The sequence below is a fragment of the Grammomys surdaster genome, unplaced genomic scaffold, assembly GCF_004785775.1.
Source record: "Grammomys surdaster isolate TR1022 unplaced genomic scaffold, NIH_TR_1.0 129, whole genome shotgun sequence".
Classification (NCBI taxonomy): Eukaryota; Metazoa; Chordata; class Mammalia; order Rodentia; family Muridae; genus Grammomys; species Grammomys surdaster.
Window position 1 is genome coordinate 6,180,054 of NW_021604587.1, and position 21,389 is coordinate 6,201,442.

At 40.4% G+C, this 21,389-nt stretch overlaps 1 protein-coding gene across 3 annotated transcripts in view; it reads left to right on the top strand.

Moving 5' to 3' along the window:
• Kif16b (kinesin family member 16B) overlaps positions 1–21,389 on the top strand; it is a 276,501-nt gene that overhangs the window by 189,272 nt on the left and 65,840 nt on the right. For 2 of the 3 annotated variants that reach the window (XM_028755092.1, XM_028755101.1), the window contains exons 22-23: positions 499–549; positions 13,445–13,567. In XM_028755092.1, coding sequence (XP_028610925.1) covers positions 499–549; positions 13,445–13,567 — 174 coding nt within the window. Of the gene's footprint in view, positions 1–498; positions 550–1,859; positions 4,260–13,444; positions 13,568–21,389 lie in introns of those variants that run through there. The other variant, XM_028755084.1, reaches the window with a different exon arrangement.

Below are 21,389 nucleotides of genomic sequence, written 5' to 3' on the forward strand. Positions count from 1 at the left end.
ATAGATAGATAGATAGATAGATAGATAGATAGATAGATAGATAGATATAGGTATAGGTATCTCCAATTTCCTAACTTCTCTGTTATGATTAGTGCTGCATTAAATATGGCCATGTGGGTTTCTGTGGTTCGTGATGATTCTGACTTCTGTGAAGTACTCTCAGAAGCAGTAATATAAGGCCTATAAATGTAGTTTTTTTTTTGGCAGTGTCTCACTGAACTCCATAATTTGCAGGCTAAAAAATGTTCTGAGGAATGTAATTTTACTGTTGAAACTTAACATTAGAAGTTACTGGTTCTGTTCTCTGTCCTACAGATAAATCAATAAGAGACATGTTTACCTTGGCAATATAAATCCTGTGGAAAGGTTGTCATTTTTGAATGACAAGCATGTTTCCTTACCATTTTGTTACCATAAATACTTGTAATAGAATCAAACTTTTCTCCCTTATATGAGCATGGTATAATTTAATACAGAAGACTTTTCTTTTCTTCTCAGAGTAATGAGGAACTTCACAATGGCAGCACTCAGCGTAAGCTAAAATATGAGGTAGGTAATGATTCTCAGATTGATAGGGTTGCTTAAATTATGGCATGCTTGTGTGATTAAATTTTCTTAATGTTTAGTTGCATAATTAGAATTTTGAAGCCACAGTGAGATTAATGGCTAATAGAGAAGGCAAACTATTATACAGATATAAAATTAAAGGGAATCCTGCAGGCCTAAAACTGCGTTGGCTTTATTTGAATGGCCTATAGCTATGCCAGGTTTCTCATTAGCAACAGTATCCTTTCTCTTGGTCTGCATTGAAAAGACAGAATTATATAATCAGGATCATATAGAAGGTGGGGGTTGAAAATGAAACTGAGAACTTCTCAGTGTTCTTAAAACCCTGTTCATTTTATATCTGAGTTGGCAGTGGTACAAAGGAGCCCCTTGATCAATCAGCTGTCTTGTCTCTTTAGTGGACAGTTGCTATAATTGGTATAATTGCGTATAATTGGTAAGAAATCACTTGTGTCTTCTTCTACCAAGAGGAATGTCATTCTCATATAGCCCAAGCACCTTTTTTTTTTTTATTGCTAGGTGATAGAAATCTTGCCATCAATATCTATTGTCCATTACTGAACAGGGAGCAAAAGGAGGCTGGGTGTTCATAGTTTCTTGACTCACTTGGACCACACCCACTTCTCCTGCTAGTGAGCCAGTAATAATATTAGCCTCCTCTGGACATCTTTTTCATATTGGGTACCTTTGTCAGAGGAAGGGCTGTCTTATATCTTTTGTTTGTTTGTTTCCATGGTACCTGACAAATTATAGGCATGCAGCATGCCTTCCTTAGTGAAGGTTTATAGGTATCAGCAATAGTATTCTAATTTGGGAAAACATGATTAAATACTCATAAAATGAGAGAGAGAGAGAGAGAGAGAGAGAGAGAGAGAGAGAGAGAGAGAGAACAAAAAAACAGTGTGACCTGGATGGGCATGTTTGCCCATACAGGTCGAACATCTAACTCTGGCCTCTTAAACACTGAGGCAAAAGTTTGGGGATGTACTTCAGAGAAAATGCAATCATAGACCAAGAAATGGATACTGTGGATTAATCCTACACCATGTGTCTCTATCAAAATACCCAGTGATTTGTTAAACTGTGTAACACGAAAATTGATGTTCCATATATGAATCAGCCCTCTGTTCTTAAATCATATATCAATCAACACAAATGACTTAGGCCTTCTATCTCATCTCTCAATTAATCTACTCCAATGAAACCAATGGCTATGAGACTTGCCATGTGCAAAAGAATGCCAGAAAAACATAGCATACCCCCATTTCAACCTCTTTTGACATCCTAAACAGAAAGGGCAGCCTTGTTCTGCACGATGTGTTATCCCACTTCAGCCCAAAGATGCTACTGACTCTCCCAGTGTCCTTAGAGAAGAGAGTGAGGTGTGTCCAAGCAGCCAGTGGAGCCATCCAACGTCACGGAACACATCATTCTCCACAGCGTTCTCCATGGCCTCCCAAGAGAGAATGGTTCTGTCCTCAGGAACTGAGTTGCTGAAGAGTATTGATGACAAATATTGTAAACCTGAGAGTTCTGGCTACCTTGAACCAAACTGTGCTTGTTTTCATGAAATCGCTTCCGTTACTGAAAGGAACTCTAGAGATGCACAGAATTCTCAGGGTCAGTCAGAAGATGGCAGTGGGTTCATGACTCATGAAGAGAAACAAAGCTGGGGAATCGAGTCCAGCTGGACATTGTTGCAACACATGTCCCAGCAAGTGCCAGTAAACAGAGGAAGCCAGTACACTATGCAAAACAGGGTGCTGTGCTTTGTTCTCTCCGAAAGCATTTCTCAAAGGGAGCATCCCACTGGCAGCTCTCCTCAGAGCTTATCAGCTTCCACATTGAGTTGTGAGCAACAAAATGAAAAAGACTCCGATGCTAAAAACAATAGTGTTCTAGCTCCCCTAGTCAATATTGGGACAGAAACAAAGAAGCGACTTGAGTATTTTTACCACAAATTCTCAGACCTGTATAAAGACACTAGTGACCACGTGATACAGGCTGGGACAAAAGTAATGAGCCAAGCCAAGCATGTTGGAAGTATGTGTGACCCAGGTGGGCTGGCCTCCCATGTGACAACCTTCATCAGAGGCCTGCCGTTACTGGAGCATTTATCCCAGAACCTGCCCTTGAGGTCATTCATGGTGCCATCAGGTCCTCCTCTTCTTCATGAAACTCGGATCGGCAGCTTTAATAGTGAATATGGAGGAAGCCCAAGGTCAGCCAAGAGCACAGCACCTCATAGGAACTTGGCCTTCACATCTACAGACTCACCAAATTTCTGGCTAAATTCAGTTTTCCGTCTTCACTATGAAGATGCTGGGAAGATCATTGCATTTAAGCAGACCCTTGTATCTTTCCCAGAACAAATGTTGAGGCTTCAAGAATACCCTCTCACAGCCTTCCTTGAGCACATGACTTGTTCTTTGCCAGAGCCAGTGGACATAGTGAAGGCTGTCAAAGGCATTTACTGGCTTGCAGTTGCTAACTGCTGTAAACCTGATCCCCAAGCTGCATGCTTGCTCCTGCTGCCTTCAACTCTGTATGCTCTGGTACTGGTAGATAATTGCCCAAGCTCCATGAGCATCTTTCATGTTCTCCCCCTCACTGCACTTCAGGAAATTCAGGTTGGCTTTGGTGGGCAGAGCATTCGATTCCTGGGCTCTACACAGGACCTCTTGCTTACTGTTCTCACTTACAACAAGAGCCTCACTCAGCAGCTCTGCCAGGACCTCCTGGGTGTGCTAATAGCTAGATCTGAAGCTGCTGCCTACACAGATCATCCTTTACTCCGTCAGGATCTGGTTCAGCTTTCTCTTGATTTGAAAGCAGAAATCCCTGTTTTAGCTTTGGCAAATGGAGTTCACTTTTCTTCCAATTTCCAGACAACTTTGGTAGACATGGTCTATTTTCTTCATGGAAATATGGAAGCCAGTGTCCCTTCTCTGGCAGAAGTTCAGCTACTGCTCTATACCACAGTCAGATTGGACAGTGAGGCGGGTTGTGCCCCCTGCCGATCATTCATCCTTCTAAACACCCACATGGCACTCCTGAGGGAGGATCACGTGTTTTACCCCCACACTGGCTCTCTAAACACACTTCCCCCACATGGGCGATTTGATGTGATCAAGTGCCAAGCTCTGAGTGAATTCAGATGTGTCATAGTTCCAGAGAAGGACAAAGTGTCAAAGGTAGAGCTGGTCTTCCTAAGGAAACATGGGTTTGCCTTGAACAGAGGAAGTGGTCTATCTGAGCCGAGTCAAGTTGCCTCAAACACCCAGACTGTCTCTCCATTGTGTCTTGAGGATGGACAGGATCAGGCACTTGACATCTGGAAGCTCACTTTCAATTCTCAGGATGAGGCTCTTTGGCTAATCTCATACTTAACAAGACTCTAGGAAAGAGACTTCTAGAGATACGAAGCAGTTTATTTTAGACCTTCAATAAAATGAACATTATGAAAACAGTCAAGAAAATATGAATATCTCAGTGTACTTAATTGAATGGGAAAAAGCAGGACTCTGAAATTGAAAGTGTAAATATTTTGAATAAAGCAAAGTGAAAATAGCTGATAGCAGAGAACTGGAAAAATATCTTTATTGCCACCTGCTTCATTGTCTCAAAACTCAGATTGTAAATTTGGATCTACCCAATTACCAGTGCAGTGATTAAAGCATTCTGACAGCTTGCTTGGTGTAGTTGTCTATGATGTGGTGGCTTGGAAACTGGTGGTGCCTGCTGGTGTCCAGTGGACTAATTTGTGCTGTGTGGAAAGATGCCCAGTCTGGCAGTGACCTTCATCGACACTCTACGTGCTGTCCATGAGTAGCACAACTGTGTGGTAGAGTCCATCGCCGCTTCCTTCAGCTTCCCTAGTCCATACCCTACATATGACTTTTACCACAGTCTCCTTCTTTCTCCGAACTTTTGTGTTTTTATCCTGGAAATGCTATTTGTCTTGTTGTAACGTTTTTATGGCTTATTTCTGCTATCTGGTCAAATATATGGTTGCCTAGGATGACATTCAACACTCTACTATGTCTTCCATCTTTTCCTGCCCCTTGACGAGCTGTGACTCAGGTCTGCTCAGCCAGGTATCTTGCTGGCCTGAGGTGAGTTTGCAACTATCCAGGCTTGGTTCATTCTTCATTTACTTCCTGTGAGCAGTCAGGAAACACGTTTTGAGTTAATTTCTACATCCAGTTACTTTGCCATTGTCCTCCGTTCTCTTGGATGCATGTCTGCTAAATCCCAGAGTCTTAGAAGCAGAAAAAATGCCTCTTTTCTCCTTTCCATCACCTTCTCTCAGCTGGGCGCAAGCTCAGCACACTCTGCAGTTTAGTGAGTCTCCATTTCATTAAACTGGTCATTTCATGTTTGGCTTGGAAGGTCCTTTCTGTTCTGGTCACATTTTTGGCTAATGTTCAGTATAAGTATGGGCTCTTTATTTCTGTCACTAGTTGATGATGGGGATGAAGTCAAAACCTAACCTACTCAGAAACTTACCATCTGCTTTTTGTCAGAATTGCCAACAGAGCAGACAAGCTATTGAAGTGTCTCCACATTTTCATGTTTCATCTGTTTAGATTCTGGGAAAATGAATAGCAGAGCATAGAATTGGAGAATGTGTTGTGAACTAGCAACTTTGTCTTCTGTGGACCAATAGGAAGCTTATTGCTTTCAAGGGAATTCTTATCTGGAGATAGAGTGTGGTTTTGTTACTTCCAAAACATCCCTCCACCCCCATAGACATGTACCTTATTGCCTTACATCCATAGCCTTTAACTGTACAGAGAACATTGTGAAAATTACTCCTACAACCCGACCCCGACTTTAACTACAGGTCTATCTTGGGTGAAAAAAGTGTTGAAGATCCCATTATAGTCTTCTAAAAGCTCATCAGTACTGTTTCTATTTTTCATTTTTTTAGCTAATGTAATTTGTATTACTTTTTCTTAAATAGTGCCATAACTCCTGTCTCAAATATGTTTGATTAAACAAACAAATAAATAAACAGAATTAAGCCATGAAGAACTGAGAATAAAATTGAAGGTGCTGATAGAGGGATGTAATGATTGAGAACAGGCAGCAATGCAAAAGTTATCTGTCATTTTAACAAAGACTGTCTACCTCAAACAGACAGACTTCCACGATTCTACCATGCTACAAATAATGGCCTTTAGGGTTTTTATTAGGGTTTCTATGGATGCGATAAAAACACCATAACAAAAAAGCAAATTGGGGAGGAAAGGGTTTATTCAGCTTGTACTACCACATGATAGTCCACCAAGGTAACAGCTCAGTGGTAGGGAGTTTCTAAGTCAGGTTTATGCATACTTGGTGCTGTGACATTTTGAGTTGTTGGAGTAGAGGCATAAACACTTGCATTGTGGAACTTGTGGATATATTCTAGACAATACATACCTGTTTGAAGATTTGAAAGGGCAGTTTAATCTGAATTTGACTAAAACTCATCTTGCTCATAATTGCCTGTTTGAGATTTGTACTTGGCAGAATGAATTTATTTAGACTTTGTTGGAAAACATCTTAAAATAGTTGTCTCTAAAACTCTTAGCTCATAGAAAATATTCATCTTTCCCTTTGGAAGGGCACACTTAAGCCTTTTGGCAGAGTAATTACAGTAAATGTCTCTTACACTTTTTTTGCAGATGCCATATGTGATAAATAGATCTGAATCTCCTTTATTAATGGTTCACTGATGACCAGGCTGTTTTACTGTGTTGCCTAGTTTCTAGTGAGGTCATGTTATTAATGTATTCAGTCTTCAGTGTATGTAGCTTAGGCATCTTCATTCTTCAAAATGTGTTTTGTAAAAAATGTCTTATCCATCCATTGTTGTTATGTATCAGACAACTCTTAAAGTTTCAGTGGTAGAGGAAAGACAAAAGGATTTTTCGCAGTGGCTCTGCTGAAGTCTACAGGTCCATTCGAGCTAGGCTTCTGAGACACGCATGCTGCGTTTTGAGCTCTGTACTACATGAATAGTCATCATCATGGAGGTGGGAGAAGCACCCAAGAACAGCTGTGTCAGCCTCTGTGGTATCATTGCCTATTTTCCAATCCCTGGGATATTCTCCATCTTTAGTCTGCCTTGTCAAAGCACTATCTGCAATAGAACAAAGCAAGTGTAGTCTGCAAGTTTTGTGTCACAGCCTTCGAGTGAATAGTTGTCTTCCTACTACAAATTTTCATCCAACAGTCTTCAGTCCTTCCACTATTCTTGCACAACAGCTTCCAAACCACCGAGGTCCAGTCTGCTCAGGACACACCTTTGTCATTCTTGAAAGCTCCTTTGTAAGGAAGGTAACTGAATGCTCTAATTGATTAAAAGGAACCAGTTTCTATTGTCTGTCATTACTCTGGCCCTTGTTTGGTTAATGCTCTCCATTACCCAAGTGGTTGCAATGTTAACAACAATTCCAGGTACCCTGTGTACCCTGGCTTTCAGAATGTGGAGCTGTTGCCCATGTTTTTTTTTATCCTTGAAATGACACTCCCAGAAAGCAGAATCTATTCATCGTTCTTGACTTCACAATTGGGCATTTGAACCAATAACTGATGCTATAGTGTGCAGGTTACACAGTTTAGCAAAATCTGAAAGAGCATGTCTCCTAAGCTGTTATGAACAGTATGTCATTAAGACAAGGTCCCTTCCTGGCATCAGGAGGCTTCTGCAGTGAGTGTAAACCTGTTTTGGCCATTTGTCATGCTCTGACTGTCTACTTGCTCACACTCTTTATTGCCATTTTCTTACCACCTGCCTCCTGTTCAACCGTGTAACACGTTGGTCTTTGCAGGGGTTCCCCCTTTTCAAATTGCTGGGGCATAACAAGGTGATGGTTGTGTAGTAGCTCCAGCTAGAGCTAACACCCTGGCCCATGAAATTTTAGAAAAGGAAGAATTAGAATTATGTGAGATGCTGGGAAGGGAGACAGGAGAATTAGTAATTCTGATTTAAATTAGAACAGGATTTAATCTGATTTAAAAGGAGGAAAAAACCCCAAAACCCTGATGTGCCTGTATTTTTTAAGCAAAGCTTAGTTATGGTCTCCAGGAGATTAGATTACACTTCTTAGGGCTGACCTTGTCTTGGTCAAGCGTGAACTGAATTTAACCATCTGCTACATAATTGGTAATTAGGAGAATGTTGATGGCTCGCTGTGGAATTAGGCCATTCAGTGCCCTTGCATAACCTGCAGTGAGCTGGGTGGATACTAATGCCACTTCCTCTTCACTTCCTCAGTATGCTTCTGTTGAAGGAGAGGAAGTAGAACATTTAAATGGAGCCTGAGTTCTTCCTATGTCTTTTTTAGTCGTTTCCCTGAGGACATGACTCCAAGGTTTCAGGCACTTGTTTTTATTCTCTCACATGTCACATCCCTCCGTCGTCCTACGTCACATCCACCTCCTTCATCCCTACACCTTCACTCCTCCTCAGTTTCCCTTCAGAAAAGGGCAGGTCTCCCAGGGACAGCAACCAAATGTGGCATATCAAGTTGCAATAAGATTAGGCACCTCCTCAGTACATCGTGCTGACAGGACAAATTGTAGGCCAAAGCTTTTATGGCTGGGTTGTTGTCCAAACCCTTCACTGGCAGTCTTGCCTGGTTGTAGGAGTTGGCTGGTTCAGGCTCTGTGTTTTGTAATATAAGGATATTAAGGCTGGGCAAGGCAACCTAATAGGAGGAAAGGAGTCCAGAAAGCAGGCAAAAGCATCAGAAACAGCCCCACCCCCACTCCCCATGAGGAGTCCCACAAAACCACCAAGCTACATAACTAAAACTATACAAATGGCCCAGGTTAGACCCATGCAGGCTCCCTGATTGTCCATTCAGTCTCTGTAAGCCCTTTTGAGTCCAGGTTCGCTTATTCTGTGGGTTCTCATATGGTGTCCCTGACCCCTCTGGCTCCTATAATCCTCCCCCTACTCTTCTCCAGTATGATTCCCTGAACTCTACCTAATGTTTGGCTGTGTGTCTCTGCATCTGTTTCCATTCGTTACTGGATGAGGTCTCTCTGATGACAGTTGGTCTAGACACCAGTCTGAGTATAGTAGAATATCATTGAGCATCATTTCAATGACTTTTTTTTTTTTTGGTTGTGCTTGGTTCTATCCTAGGCCTAGGTCTCTGGGCCATGCAGCCTCTTTTTTCTGGTCCAAGCATTGTCAGGCCTGGGGTCCCTCTCATGACATGAGTCTCAAGCTGGACCAGTCAGTGGCTAGCCACTTCTACAAGTTCTGTGCCACCTTTTCCCCAGTTCATCATGCTGCCAGAACAAATTGTAGGTCAAAGGTTTTATGGCTGGGTTGATGTTTAAACCCTTCACTGGAAGTCATGCCTGGTTATAGGAGTTGGCTGGTTCAGGATCTGTATTCCCCATTACTAGGAGTTCTAATTAGGGTCATCCTGATAGATTTCTGGGAATTTCCATTGTACTACGTTTTACCTTGCCCCTGAATGGTGCCCCTCCCCCGGTTCCAGGTGTCTGTCTCAGAACACTCTCCCTGCATCCTTTCCCTACCTGATTGTTCTTGTTCCCCTCCTCCAGTTTACCCATAATATTTATTTTATTCCTTTTCCATGCATTCTCTATGAATCCCTCCTTGTTACTTAGCCTCTGTGAATCAGGCACAATTTAAAAAAAAATACTATGTACACACACAAGATAATATTTCATTAAATACAAAAACATTTTTATTTAATTTTAAAATATAATATCTCTTACTTACCAACATATAATACAAGTTGCTAATTGCATGGCTGCTCCTGACTCTGTTTCCAAGTGAAACCATTCCACAGTACATTTTAAAGTTTTTGTAGCATCTTACATATGTACTCACATTGGATTTGCTGTTTTCTAGTGGAAGGCCTTTGTATCTCTCTACCTCTTGTGGTGATGTGTCACTGGCTTCCCTGTTGAGCCTAAGAGTCTTGGCCACTGCAGAAAAGTGACCAACTCCAAAGTAAGCAATGCCACAGTACTTAAAGCACTCACAAACTACGCAACACAGTGTGGTTCAGGACATGTTCCCATGTCTAGGATAAAACTAGTTATTCAAAATACAGATACATACAAATCAAACATACATTTATGAATATTATATTAATTTCTCATACTGTCCAAGACATATTTTAGGAAAATGTTAAGGACCCTTAACTATATCTGAGGACTGCATTGAATTGACTACATAAAGTAATTTTAGAAAAAAAACGACCCTGCAGCAATGACTAGATAGAAACATGTTCGTTTTGTTATTTTTCTCTGTATATTATGGGTTTGCTCAGACATCTTCAGATCCCTGCCTTATCTGTTTTTTGACAAGATCAGGTACATTCAAGATGGTATGGTCATAGACCCTTACTTCTGTTGCCATTTATTTGTGTATGCTCATTAATAATGCTTCACGTGAAATCAGTGAGATTAAAACTGCACAAGTAAACTGTATTCAAGGATGATAGCAGAATTCTGGCAGTACTTCTCACCTTCAGCATGCTGAGAAATGAGGAGAAGAATCCCTTTCTTCCCAGCCAAGAATTTGTTGTGGTTCACTGTCTCATCCTGGTTGATCAGTCATTCTAGTATGAGTGTCAGAAAACATCAATCAAAGTACAGGTGTGGAAAGGGTGATCCATAGTTAGTTAGTTAGTTCGTTCATTTGTTCCTTCCTTCCTTCCTTCCTTCCTTCCTTCCTTCCTTCCTTCCTTCTTTTCTTCCTTCCATTCTTTTTTTGAAATTTCATTTTTTATTGTATATTTTATTTATTTACATTTTGAATGGTATCCCCTTTCCTGGTTTCCCCTCCAGAAACTCCCTTTCCCATTCTCCATCCCCCTGTTTCTATGAGGGTGTTTCCCCCGCCCACCTCCCCCCCACCCCCCGGCATTCTTCTACAATGGGGCATCGAGCCTTCACAGGACCAAGGGCCTCTTCTCCCATTGATGCCCAACAAGGCCATCCTCTGGTACATATGTGGCTGGAGCCATGAGTCGCTCCATGAGTACTCTTTTGTTGGTGGTTTAGTCTCTGAGAGATCTGGGGCATCTGGCTGGTTGATATTGTTCTTCCTATGGGGTTGTAAATCCCTTCAGCTCCTTCAGTCCTTTGTCTAACTCCCCCATTGGGGACCCCATGCTCAGTTGCTGTGATAAAGCATCATGATCAAAGGAGTTTATTTCATCTTAAAACTTGTAGTTCATTATTTAAGAAATTTAGGGCAGGAACTTAAATGGGGTCAGAACCTAGAGGCAGAGACCATAGAGGACTGCTGCTTACTGGCTTGCTTGATGTGGCTCAATCTGCCTGCTTTCTTATAGCATCCAGGACCATCAGTTCAGTGATGGCACTGCCCACATCAGTCATCAATCAAGAAAATATACCAGAGGTTTGCCCACAGGCCAAATATGCTTAGAGCATTTTCTTGATTAAGATTCCTTCTTCTCGGGCTGAAGAGGTGGCTCACTGGTTAGGAGCACTGACTGCTCTTCCAGAGGTTCTGAGTTCAGTTCCAGCAACCACATGGTAGCTCACATGGTGTGGCTCACAACCATCTGTAATGGGGTCTGGTGCCCTCTTCTGATGTGTCTGAAGAGAGCAATGGTGGGTGTACTCATATACATAGAATGAATGAATGAATGAATGAATGAATGAATGAATGAATAAATATCTTAAAAAAATTACTTCTTTTCAGATGACTTTAGCTTGTGTCAACTTGACATTATAACTAGCTAGTCCAGTGTCCTAGGATGATGTGAACTGTACAGGCTCCAGATAATCCACATAATTCATCCCTATTCCATTTATACACCTAGAAACATTGTCAAGCATCAAGCAGGTGGCTTGGTTTTGTATTTTTCTTTTAGTTTCTCTTAGAGAATGTGTGACCTGAGCCTCAAGCTACCCTGCTTATATTAGGTATTGATTTCACAACAGCATCCTGAAATAGAAAACTTAAGTGGTCATAGGATAGACTGTGTACCAGACCAGAGGTTGCAGTTCTACCTCATTTTGAAACTTGAACTAGAAAAAGAGAAAGCTAAGTGTTACAGTAGAGTAAGGGGCATCAAACTCCTTGCCAGCAGTATTAGCAGTTGCGAGTTACTGCTTGGAAATCCATAGCAGAGTTCCTATCTGCCAAGGTTATGAGAGGCTCAGGCATTTCTCAGCCTGCACATAGGCTCACAGCCTACACATAGGCACAAGAATGGTCTTACATGTGACATAGAAGGGATAAAGGGAAACAAAGCAGGAACCCCATGGCTAAATATGGCACACATAGATGAGAGCTACTGTTTATCAGTAAACATGTTCTTATAAACAGACCAACCAAATTCTTTTTTCCCTTGGTTTCATCTTTAACTGTGTAGCATGTCAGGGAAGATCTGTAGTTACAGTCATTTGGGCATGGACTGTCAGTGAATTGATGTGATTAGCAGAGCTCATACCAAAAAACATCTCTAAGCATTTCCACATTGGTTAATGACAGCTAATTAGATGTGCCATGTGGCAAACAGTGGCTCTTGCTCTGGGTGACTAACCACTAGGGAACAATCATGGTGCGTGAAAAGGCTTTGGTAACATCAAACACTGCCATTGTCTTTGTCAGCTAGATAAAAAACTACAGTCAGAAATTGTCCATCTCTGTGACACCCCGTGGTCTGACTTGTCACACAAGCAGCCAGGTAGGGCCAAACCTGTAAGTACCTGCCTGAAGTCCAGATCCCTTTTTGTTTCTGGGAGGGCTGGAATGTATTGCCAAATGGTTTCTTTTTGGTCAAAACATCAAATGTTATTGCATATTTATGTAATTTCCAACACCTTAATCTGCACATGTCTCAAGTACTTGTTAGCCCCATTTATTTTAGATGGATGGCCTCACTTTAAAATTTAATACCAGAATAATGTACTAGTGTGATGTCTATACCCTAGGTTATCAGCCTCTTGCCATGTAGAGCCAGGCTGCCTCATAGTCACCTTCTCCTTTGATAAGTAGGGTTCTTAATGATTAGCCTCTCGTGGGAGCAGCATGAAGATTGATAGAATTAATGTATAGAAACTGATTAGCACACCAAGGTGTATGGTAAAGTATTCAGCAAATGTTAATTTTTTTTTTACTGCTACTGTTTCAAAATCATACTGTCTTATATTCTCTAAACCCTGGGGTTACTGTAAATTAAATTGTTCAGAGATTTCTTCATATTTATATGCAAGAACTCATTTTAAAAATTAATTTTTTATACTGTATCTTCCTCTGACCCCTCTGGCTTCCTGCCACCCAGAACATAAATACTTGTCAGCCAAGTCAATTATCAATCAAATGGAGCCTAAAGAAAATACTTGAGATTTGTCTTAATAGTGGTTTACACCGATTTCCACACTGTAGTAACTTCATTATAAAATGACTAAACATTAATGGTGAATTGAATTTGAACAAAATCTCCAGTTTTTACAGCTCTTTGAACAGCTGTCAGATATGGAAAAGAAGAAATATGTTTAGTTGATAAAAACTTTGCAAAAAAAAACCCCACTGATTTGAAGTTAGAAAGTGTAATCTAGCCCCATTTTCACTTGATCTTATAAATTTGAAGGAACTTCAAAACCGAACACCACTTTGGAGTGCTTTTGCTCTAACTTTCTGGACTGGTATATCTACCAAAATGGTCTTTTGTTATGAGAGCAGCTTAGCATGTCTTTTTCAAAGGAAGCCGTTATATGTCTAAATAAACTCTACTGGTTTGATGATCTTTTTTTCTACTTGAGACACGTTTTGTCTCTTCTGCGCAAGCAAGATACTTGCCACAGCACAGTGATGTTACATTCTCTTTGTTCTCCTTGTCCGATGTGCCTTTGATAGCGGATGTACTCTCGCTCTTTGGGAGCAAATCCAGATGACCTGAAGGACCCCATTAAGATTAGTATTCCACGCTATGTCCTGTGTGGTCAAGGGAAGGATGAACACTTCGAATTTGAAGTTAAGGTAAGTGTTCCTTTGTCATCCTTCTAGAAGAGCAGCAGTTGAAAACTGTGTGGTACTTCCTTGGTGTTTTGGGGAAAGAATATGAAATTACTTGTGAATGTTATTGTGTAAGGCATTTACTCCTTTACTCTAATATGTGAAACTTTAGACTGTGGCACATGGTAGGGGAGGACACCTACAAAGGTGGGATCATGTCAGGAGGCAGAAAGATATCACCCTGCTGGTGGGGCAGAGGGTATCATCCCAGCCAAGGTCCCGCACTTTCCTGATTTCAGCTCCAGAAAATCAACCTTCACTCATTGCATGAGCACACACACCACACACATACACACACAGGAGCAAACAGATCAGTTGATAAACTCACCCATGGGCTTAGGCCCAATTTTTCTCATCTATAAGAACAGTAATAATATCTATTAATATCTATGTTGTAAGAATTTTATTTTTTGTAAAGTCTTGTGTCAGGTGGCTAGTATGTAATAAATAATAAATTACCATAACTGTTGCTGTCATCACTACTGCTGTGTGTGTGTGTGTGTGTGTGTGTGTGTGTGTGTGTGTGTGTATAAGCTATTAATTAGATGCCTTCTTAATCTGTTTCAGGTATTTTATTTATATGACTTTTAAGGAAGAGATGAGCTTTCCAAAATAATGACTTCATCTTATTTTTTAAATTTATTTCCATTGACTCATACACTTAGTTAAATGTTGCTGGCTGCTCTTCCCTCCCCCTCAGTAAATTAATGATTAATCACATTTCTTTATTCAAGGATGAACAAGGATATTAATGTAATAAAGTTCACTGCAGTATTGGTGTGTGGATGCATTTGGGTGGCCTTGCAAGCGGTTTGGTTCAGATAAACCCTGACCTGGGAATTTGGACCCTAAGATCAATAGACTTTGATTCTGTTACAATTTGCTTAATAACTTACTCAGTTTTGGGTCCTTAGCAAAATGAGGGTAAACAGCACTCAGTGGTCTCCAAGGGTCACTATATCAGAGAAGCTTGTCTGTCCAGAGAACATCTGATGAGGAGGAGCTCTGTACAAATCCTTCAAGTCTGGAACTCCTGAGGGAAGAAGCAGTTGGGGAAGAGGGGATAGAGAAGCCTTGCCACCTGGCTAGCCGCTGAGGAATCTCAGGGGGACCTCTGTGCTCTGGGAAGTCCCTCCTTTCAGGCACACAGAGAATCAAGTTTTTAGATACTTATTTCTATGTATTGAGTTTCTCTTTACAAAAAATAAAAGTGGGCCATGATTTTTATATCTGAGGTTTAGGTGGGAAAGTATTGTGCGGTCAGGGCAGTGGTTATTAGTTTTACTGACTGGCTTCCATAGTGTTGTTCTGCAGTGCTAAAATTTGTCTTTGTGCTATTGCTTCTCACTACCCTGAACCAATAATGCTCAATTCCTGCTCAAATCTTCATTTCTTCCACCGTCCCATGTTGTATATGTTTGTGAGGCTATATAGTGTTCTCTTTTGTTACCGTGTATAGTGTCATACACAAATATAAAAATAACTTCAAGGCTATTTGTATTATTTCCATATTTTGGATTCTTTTTGGATTTTCCTGGCCCAGAATTATAGTTCACTAATTCTAGAAGTTACAAAAGTGAAAACCTACACTGCTTTTAGTTGGTTCATGTCTGCACTTTACTGATGAGCACATTAATGGAATTTAGCTATTTATTGACTCCACATATAAAACTTTAATAAGGAAGACTACTTTTTAAATAAGTGGGTTAATTTAGAAAAAAGTTACCAGTAGACAGTAGCCCAGTTAATTTTCAGATGTGGTCAAAGCTGTGAAGATGTTACTGCCAGAGAAAGAGAATTCAAAACAGAGGACCACATGAGGCTTCTCACGGTCTGTACTTCAATACATGAATTCCAAATCCCAAGAGGTCTGTTTTTTCTTTTTTTTCTCCTTCCTTCCTTCCTTTCTTTTTTGTTGCATACCAAGGCCAGTGCTTATAGCTAGCACTAGTTCTGCCTTCTCCAGTACTTGCAGTATGCACCAGGACTGTTCACACTAGTCTACTTGGAGTATTTCTCTTCTCTGCTTAGGAAGGTCTCCTGACACTTTCACTCACACTCTGGTCAGGATGCTGTTTCAAAGGACCTAGTACTAGAAAGAAAGTCTTACAATTCTGTTGCCCGTCTCCAAATAAAGCAAGCTGCAGGCAAGAGCACTCGTATCAAGGTAGCCTTGGTGTGTCATTATCCTAGCTATTCCACATAATCTGGGATTTTGTAACCTCAGGCTCCATTATCTGTATAACGTGGACAATAGAAGCCATCTGACTGGACTGCTATGAGTAGTTAACCTTGTGTTTATAATTTATAACCTCCTTCCATGTCTGATGGTTTCTAAGTGCTATGAGTACTTGTTACTAAAATTAAATTAAAACAGGCAGGCTTAGGGAATGCATGGGATTCTGCATTTGGAGCCAAACTCAGCAACTCTTCATGTACAACTATATCTTTGTGAGGGTAGGAGTTTTGTTTTCTTTGTGGGTGGGTGTTCCCTGCAGCATCCTGATACATGAAGAAAATGTACAGAAAATAAATCCACCAGTGATCACTATTTGACCATAACCTCAGCTATTTTACACATATTGCTAAAATCTTTGGACACGTCCTTTATTGGAAGCCTCTTAATAATTCTGTGGGTGCCTATAAGAGAAAAATAATGTAACTAGCATTCAAAGTTTTGAAAATTTATTTCGAGTTTTTCTTTATAAAGCTGTGCATTGAGGGTTTTGTTACTATTTAAAAGTTTTTCAAAATTCCCAACTTTGATAAGTTATTTGAATATGTCATGCATATGCCATATTATCTAGTATAGTGTCATATCTGGTATATTATGCCACTATTAAATTATTTTGGTGAGCCAAATAGCTTTAAGCCATCAAAGGTTATTGATTTGATTTTGATAAAAGACAATTCTCTTTAGTTTTAGACTTTTATAAGAAAAAATGGTGTTTTTGTGCTTAGATATTTTATAATGTTATGGTTTTCACTTTAGAACAACCATTGCTGATTCTTTTTCAAAGTTTATTTTCATTTCCTCCTCTATTCTGCAGTGATACTTAAGGCCCCCTGGGCTCCATGTGCATTACAAGCTCTCAGGGGCTTGATCCTTCTGCTGTGGGACCCTGTTTAAAGTATATCTTGCTGCTGGTCACTGGCTATTTCACTTAGGGACGTCAAAGATGTACTAATATCCAAGACTCATCCGCTACAAGTCCTAACCTGAATGCCTGAGAAGATGGCAGTTGTACGAAAAAAAAAAAGGCTCACTATCTTCTGTCGATCAAGTGAGAAAGAAACACATCCTATGCAGCTGGTGAGGCCAGCATCTGAGCTTAGGTTGTGGATGAGGACAGCATCTGAGCCGTGCATGGTGTGGACAGCATCTGAGCTTAGGTGTGTGGATGAGGACAGCATCTGAGCCGTGCATGGTGTGGCTCCTAGTATCCTCCTCTTTGTCCCCCTCTTCCTTTCCGCCTCTAGTCAGTCTCAGCCCATCCTTTGTTGGGTAGGATTTGATAATCTTTTAAAATTCTGTAGTGAAGTAGTGAATGGCATGCTAGGGCACAGTGAAGGTTAGGGGTGCCCAGGTGTATTAAGGAAGTTTCCACCATGTTTTTTTTTTTCTTTTTTAAAAATGAGAATAGAGCTTTTCATTAAACTAGAATTGATTTAATTCAAAAGAACTATTTTAAACCTGCTTTATTTGGGAGGACCAAATCACGCTTATTTGGGGGAAAGGTCTGAGATTCAATAGCTAGCTGCATTTGGTTTTTGGGCTCATTTAATTTTTCCAGACCACTTTGTGAAGGCTTCACATACATGTAGCAAGAAGCACAAGCTGTAGGTTGGGCTCCATGAATGAGCCTTGTAGGTCTGGCTGCTTTGACAGGACATGCTTTTGGAAGCATCTCACTGTGTGAATATAGTTGATTTGTATATTCCTTCCCCTCTTATTTTCATGCTTGCTTTCCTCTTCTTTCCTGAGAATGAATGAAGTCATCTTCTCCATGATGTACCCCACACTCATTACTTTACTAATTATGGAGGGCACGTGCCTAGGAACCCTGAGTCAATGTGTTAGTTCTGGTTCATGGGAATTACTCTTCTAAGGAGTCCTAAAATGTGCAACCTCCTGAGATTGGATCCTCAGGTAAATAAAGACAATCTCTGGCTGCCATGTGTCACAGAGAGGCAGGAGGCTGAAGGTTGGCCAGCCTGAGTAGAGTGTCACTCCTGATCAGGAGTATTAGTAAGATCCTTACTTGCTCCAAATCATAGCTGCTTCAGTAATACCACTCCCTCGTCTACAGCTGTCACCTCAAAGCTCGTTCAAACCTTTTCGGTGATTGATAGAGAAAATCAATTACCTCGAATCATGCTTGCATTTTCAGTTAGCTAGGATCAGAGTGAGTGAAATTTAATTTTAAAATTACATTTCATCATGATACAAAACACCACCCAGGGAAATCTGTGGCTAAGGCTAACAGAAGATGTTATACTCATTTGTCATAGAAATAATGATATTTTAAAGTCCTTGTATTTTAATGTATGTGTCAACACAGTAGTACAAAGAAATGAGCCAGTGCTGGTGTGTGTTTTATCATTGTTTGCTGGGTTTCTCTTCCTCTAAAAAGGTAATCCTTTAAGACAGCATCCCACTTCTTTCTGGAAGAAAACTGTCCATCCACAACCCAGGGTCCTTTCTGTTGCTATGTCACATTGTGGTCAGTTTTTCCCCAGATCTAATTATCCCTTCTATTTCTGGTCTCCTGAAGATTTCAGCTGTCTAGACTTGTTGGTCTTAGACAGAACTGAATCTCCAGACCTCAGATGGTACCTAACCAATAATAGTCAGCTAATAGGGATAACTCAGCAGAGTAAAGCACAGAACAACAGTGGTTGAAAAACAAAACAAACAAAAACCCTTTGTGCTGTTGTATTTTCAAGTTAGAATTTTGAGTGAATAGCACCCCACAGGTTCCTCAAGCTCCCATTTGCACACACCAGGTCCCTTTGATAGTCCTCACAGTGCAGCTGTCTTGCTCTTATTCAGAGAGAGTGTGCAAGAATGGAGGTTCTTGTGTTAAGTATAAGGATGCAGGAACTCACACTTTAGCAGTTCTTCCTTCTAATGCTTGGACACAGAAGTGCCTTGGTGCTGGGCAGTCTACAGCACCTACAGGTTGGCTTCATTTATCTAGGCTCTAGTTCATGTAGAAATGCTAGGCTCACTAGGCTCACTCCTCGCTCATATGATCCCAAGACTTGGGTAGTCTCTAGCCTTCTGCTGCTAGAAGCTCTTCTCATCTCCTTTAGGAAGCTTACTGACGTCTCGAGCATCCCTCATCCCATCCTTTCTCACACAGATGTATTGCAGCCCTTTTGACCAACTCTTTTTCTGCTTATACACCACAATCCCACATTTAAAATAAATGTCTAGACCTTTACAATCAGCTGATTGTTTGTTTGTTTGTTTGTTTACAAAATTACCATAGAAACAAACTCCTTTTGCTGCCTTAAAACTCTGCTTCATTTTCTTCTGTCTCCTGATTGCTGGCTTGAAAGGAGATGAGAAACAGCAATAGGAGCAATGGCCAAGAGAAAGCATGACTTCCAGCACTGCTGTGTAGACCATCAGTGGCAGTGTGGCTCTTGTCAAGTGGCTTAAGATGCCTGAACCCCACTTCTGAAGTATAACATCTTCACGCATCTCCTGAGCTTTCAGCTAGTTTTATCGCTGTGCTTATTTAAGCCTTCTTGTGAGCATCATCCATCATAGTAGCCAAATGTTCTCAATTAATAAAGTTAACTCCATGTTCCCTGTTGTCATTTACATGCTGGGCCTTCCCCAATTTGCTTCTTTGTATGCCACTGAGTTTATAGCCCCCTCATGAAAAAAAAAAAAAAAAAAAAGAAAGAAAGCTATCATCTATCCCAGAATTTTCTATGCCCCAAGCATTCTGCCAGACATTTCTACAAATACAGAGAATGTTCCAAAATGAGAGTATTTGTTGTATTACATAAAGGAAGAAATCATGATTGACTTGCCTAAGGCTACACAGCTGGTAAGCAGGCCCAGGTCCCACACGTCTCATGGTATCTAAATCTAGTAAATTGTACTGATTCTCTTTCTTGTTTTAATATACCTTCTAAATGTCAATGATTCCTGTAATTTTTAGAAGTTCAGAACATCTTTAGTGTTGTCTTAAATATAATAGACATTTCTAAATCCTTGTCTCCTTACAGAATTTACTGTTGTTATGTGTGTATGCGCATGTGTATGCTCAAGTCTTGCATGCTTTTTCAAAGTAGGGTTTTTGTCAAAACTCCAACAAATCTTGAAGATTTGTGGTGGGAAGACCTGACAGGAATCCTAAGAAATGCCCAGGAAATGTGCAGTTTAGGGGATGCAGTAATTATATTTACAGTCAGAGAAATCTCTCTATTTGGCAGAACAAAATGAGAGCTATTTCAGTCTATTAGAAACACCATACATACATCTTTTCGAAGTACTTGCTCCCAACTTGATAGAATATAAATGTTCAGAAAGAGTGGTGTGTTGGCATCTAGGCCTGCGTTTATTAGTTATGTGATAGATTATCTCCCTCTGTGTGGATTAACAGAGCTGAGACAAATGTAATGCTGCAATGCCCTGGCTATCCAGAGCCAAGATCCACTGTGTGTGCTATTTCACTTCATAAATAGCAGCAAAGGAAATTACATCAGATCCTGAAGAGTCACATTCACCCCATGATTCGACTTTCTTAAGTACTGTCTTGCCTCTTTAAGAATTTTTTCTTACACTGAAAATTAATAAATAAATAAACAAATAAATAAATAAGTAAATAAATAAATAAGAGGATAAAACAGGGAAACAGATCAACAAAAACAAAATGGACAAACAAGCAAACAAACAAAGCAATGTTTTTCCCTTTCCAGACAGATTTCATTACAAACCAGCTAATCTTTTGTGTTGCCTGACTTGAATGCCTGTGTTTGTTCATACAAAGTAAATATGCAGGGATGGCTGGGAAGAAATGAGACTGAGTTTCTGAGACAGGAGAGATGCAGTCACAGCCTCCAGGACCCCTCCTGAATTTCAGTCTCACCAAGTGTTTGTTTTAAGAACATGTTAATTTCCATGTTTCTTAATTTTACAGACTTAAGGATTTTTTCTCTTCCTACATTATTTGTTAAATGATTCAAATATTTTGCAGTTTTTGCTCATGGAAACCCTCATCTTTCAATAGTGAATCAGAGAAGGTGTTTCTTCATGAGTAGATATTTCTTTTTTTTTAATTAAAAATTGTTTCATCTAGTACTTTTTGATCTTGATTTTCCCCCTTCCCCAACTCTTCCTAAACCCTCCCTGATTCCTTACATATCCAACTTTGTGTTCTTTCTTTCTTTCAAAACAAACTATTAAAAAAAAAACCTAGTAAGAGGAAAAAAATCAAAATGAGAAGAGTCCACATAAAAACTGTTCCTGGGCATGAGGCCTGCCCTGCAGTATAGCTGATATGCTCATGGTGCTCCATTGAGGAAAAACAGATTTTTCCTTTACCAGCAAGTACCAATGCCAAGAGCTTCTTGGTCAGGGAGGGAGCCCATGTTCACGTCCCCCACTCAGTGAGTGCTGGAACTCCACTAACTTGAATCTGTGCAGATCTTGTGCATTCTGCCACAATCTCCATGAGTTCATATGTCCATTAGTCCTAGTGTACGTGTGACTACTCTTTCCTTCCATCACCTCTGGCTCATTCAGTCTTCCTGCCTCTTCTGTGTA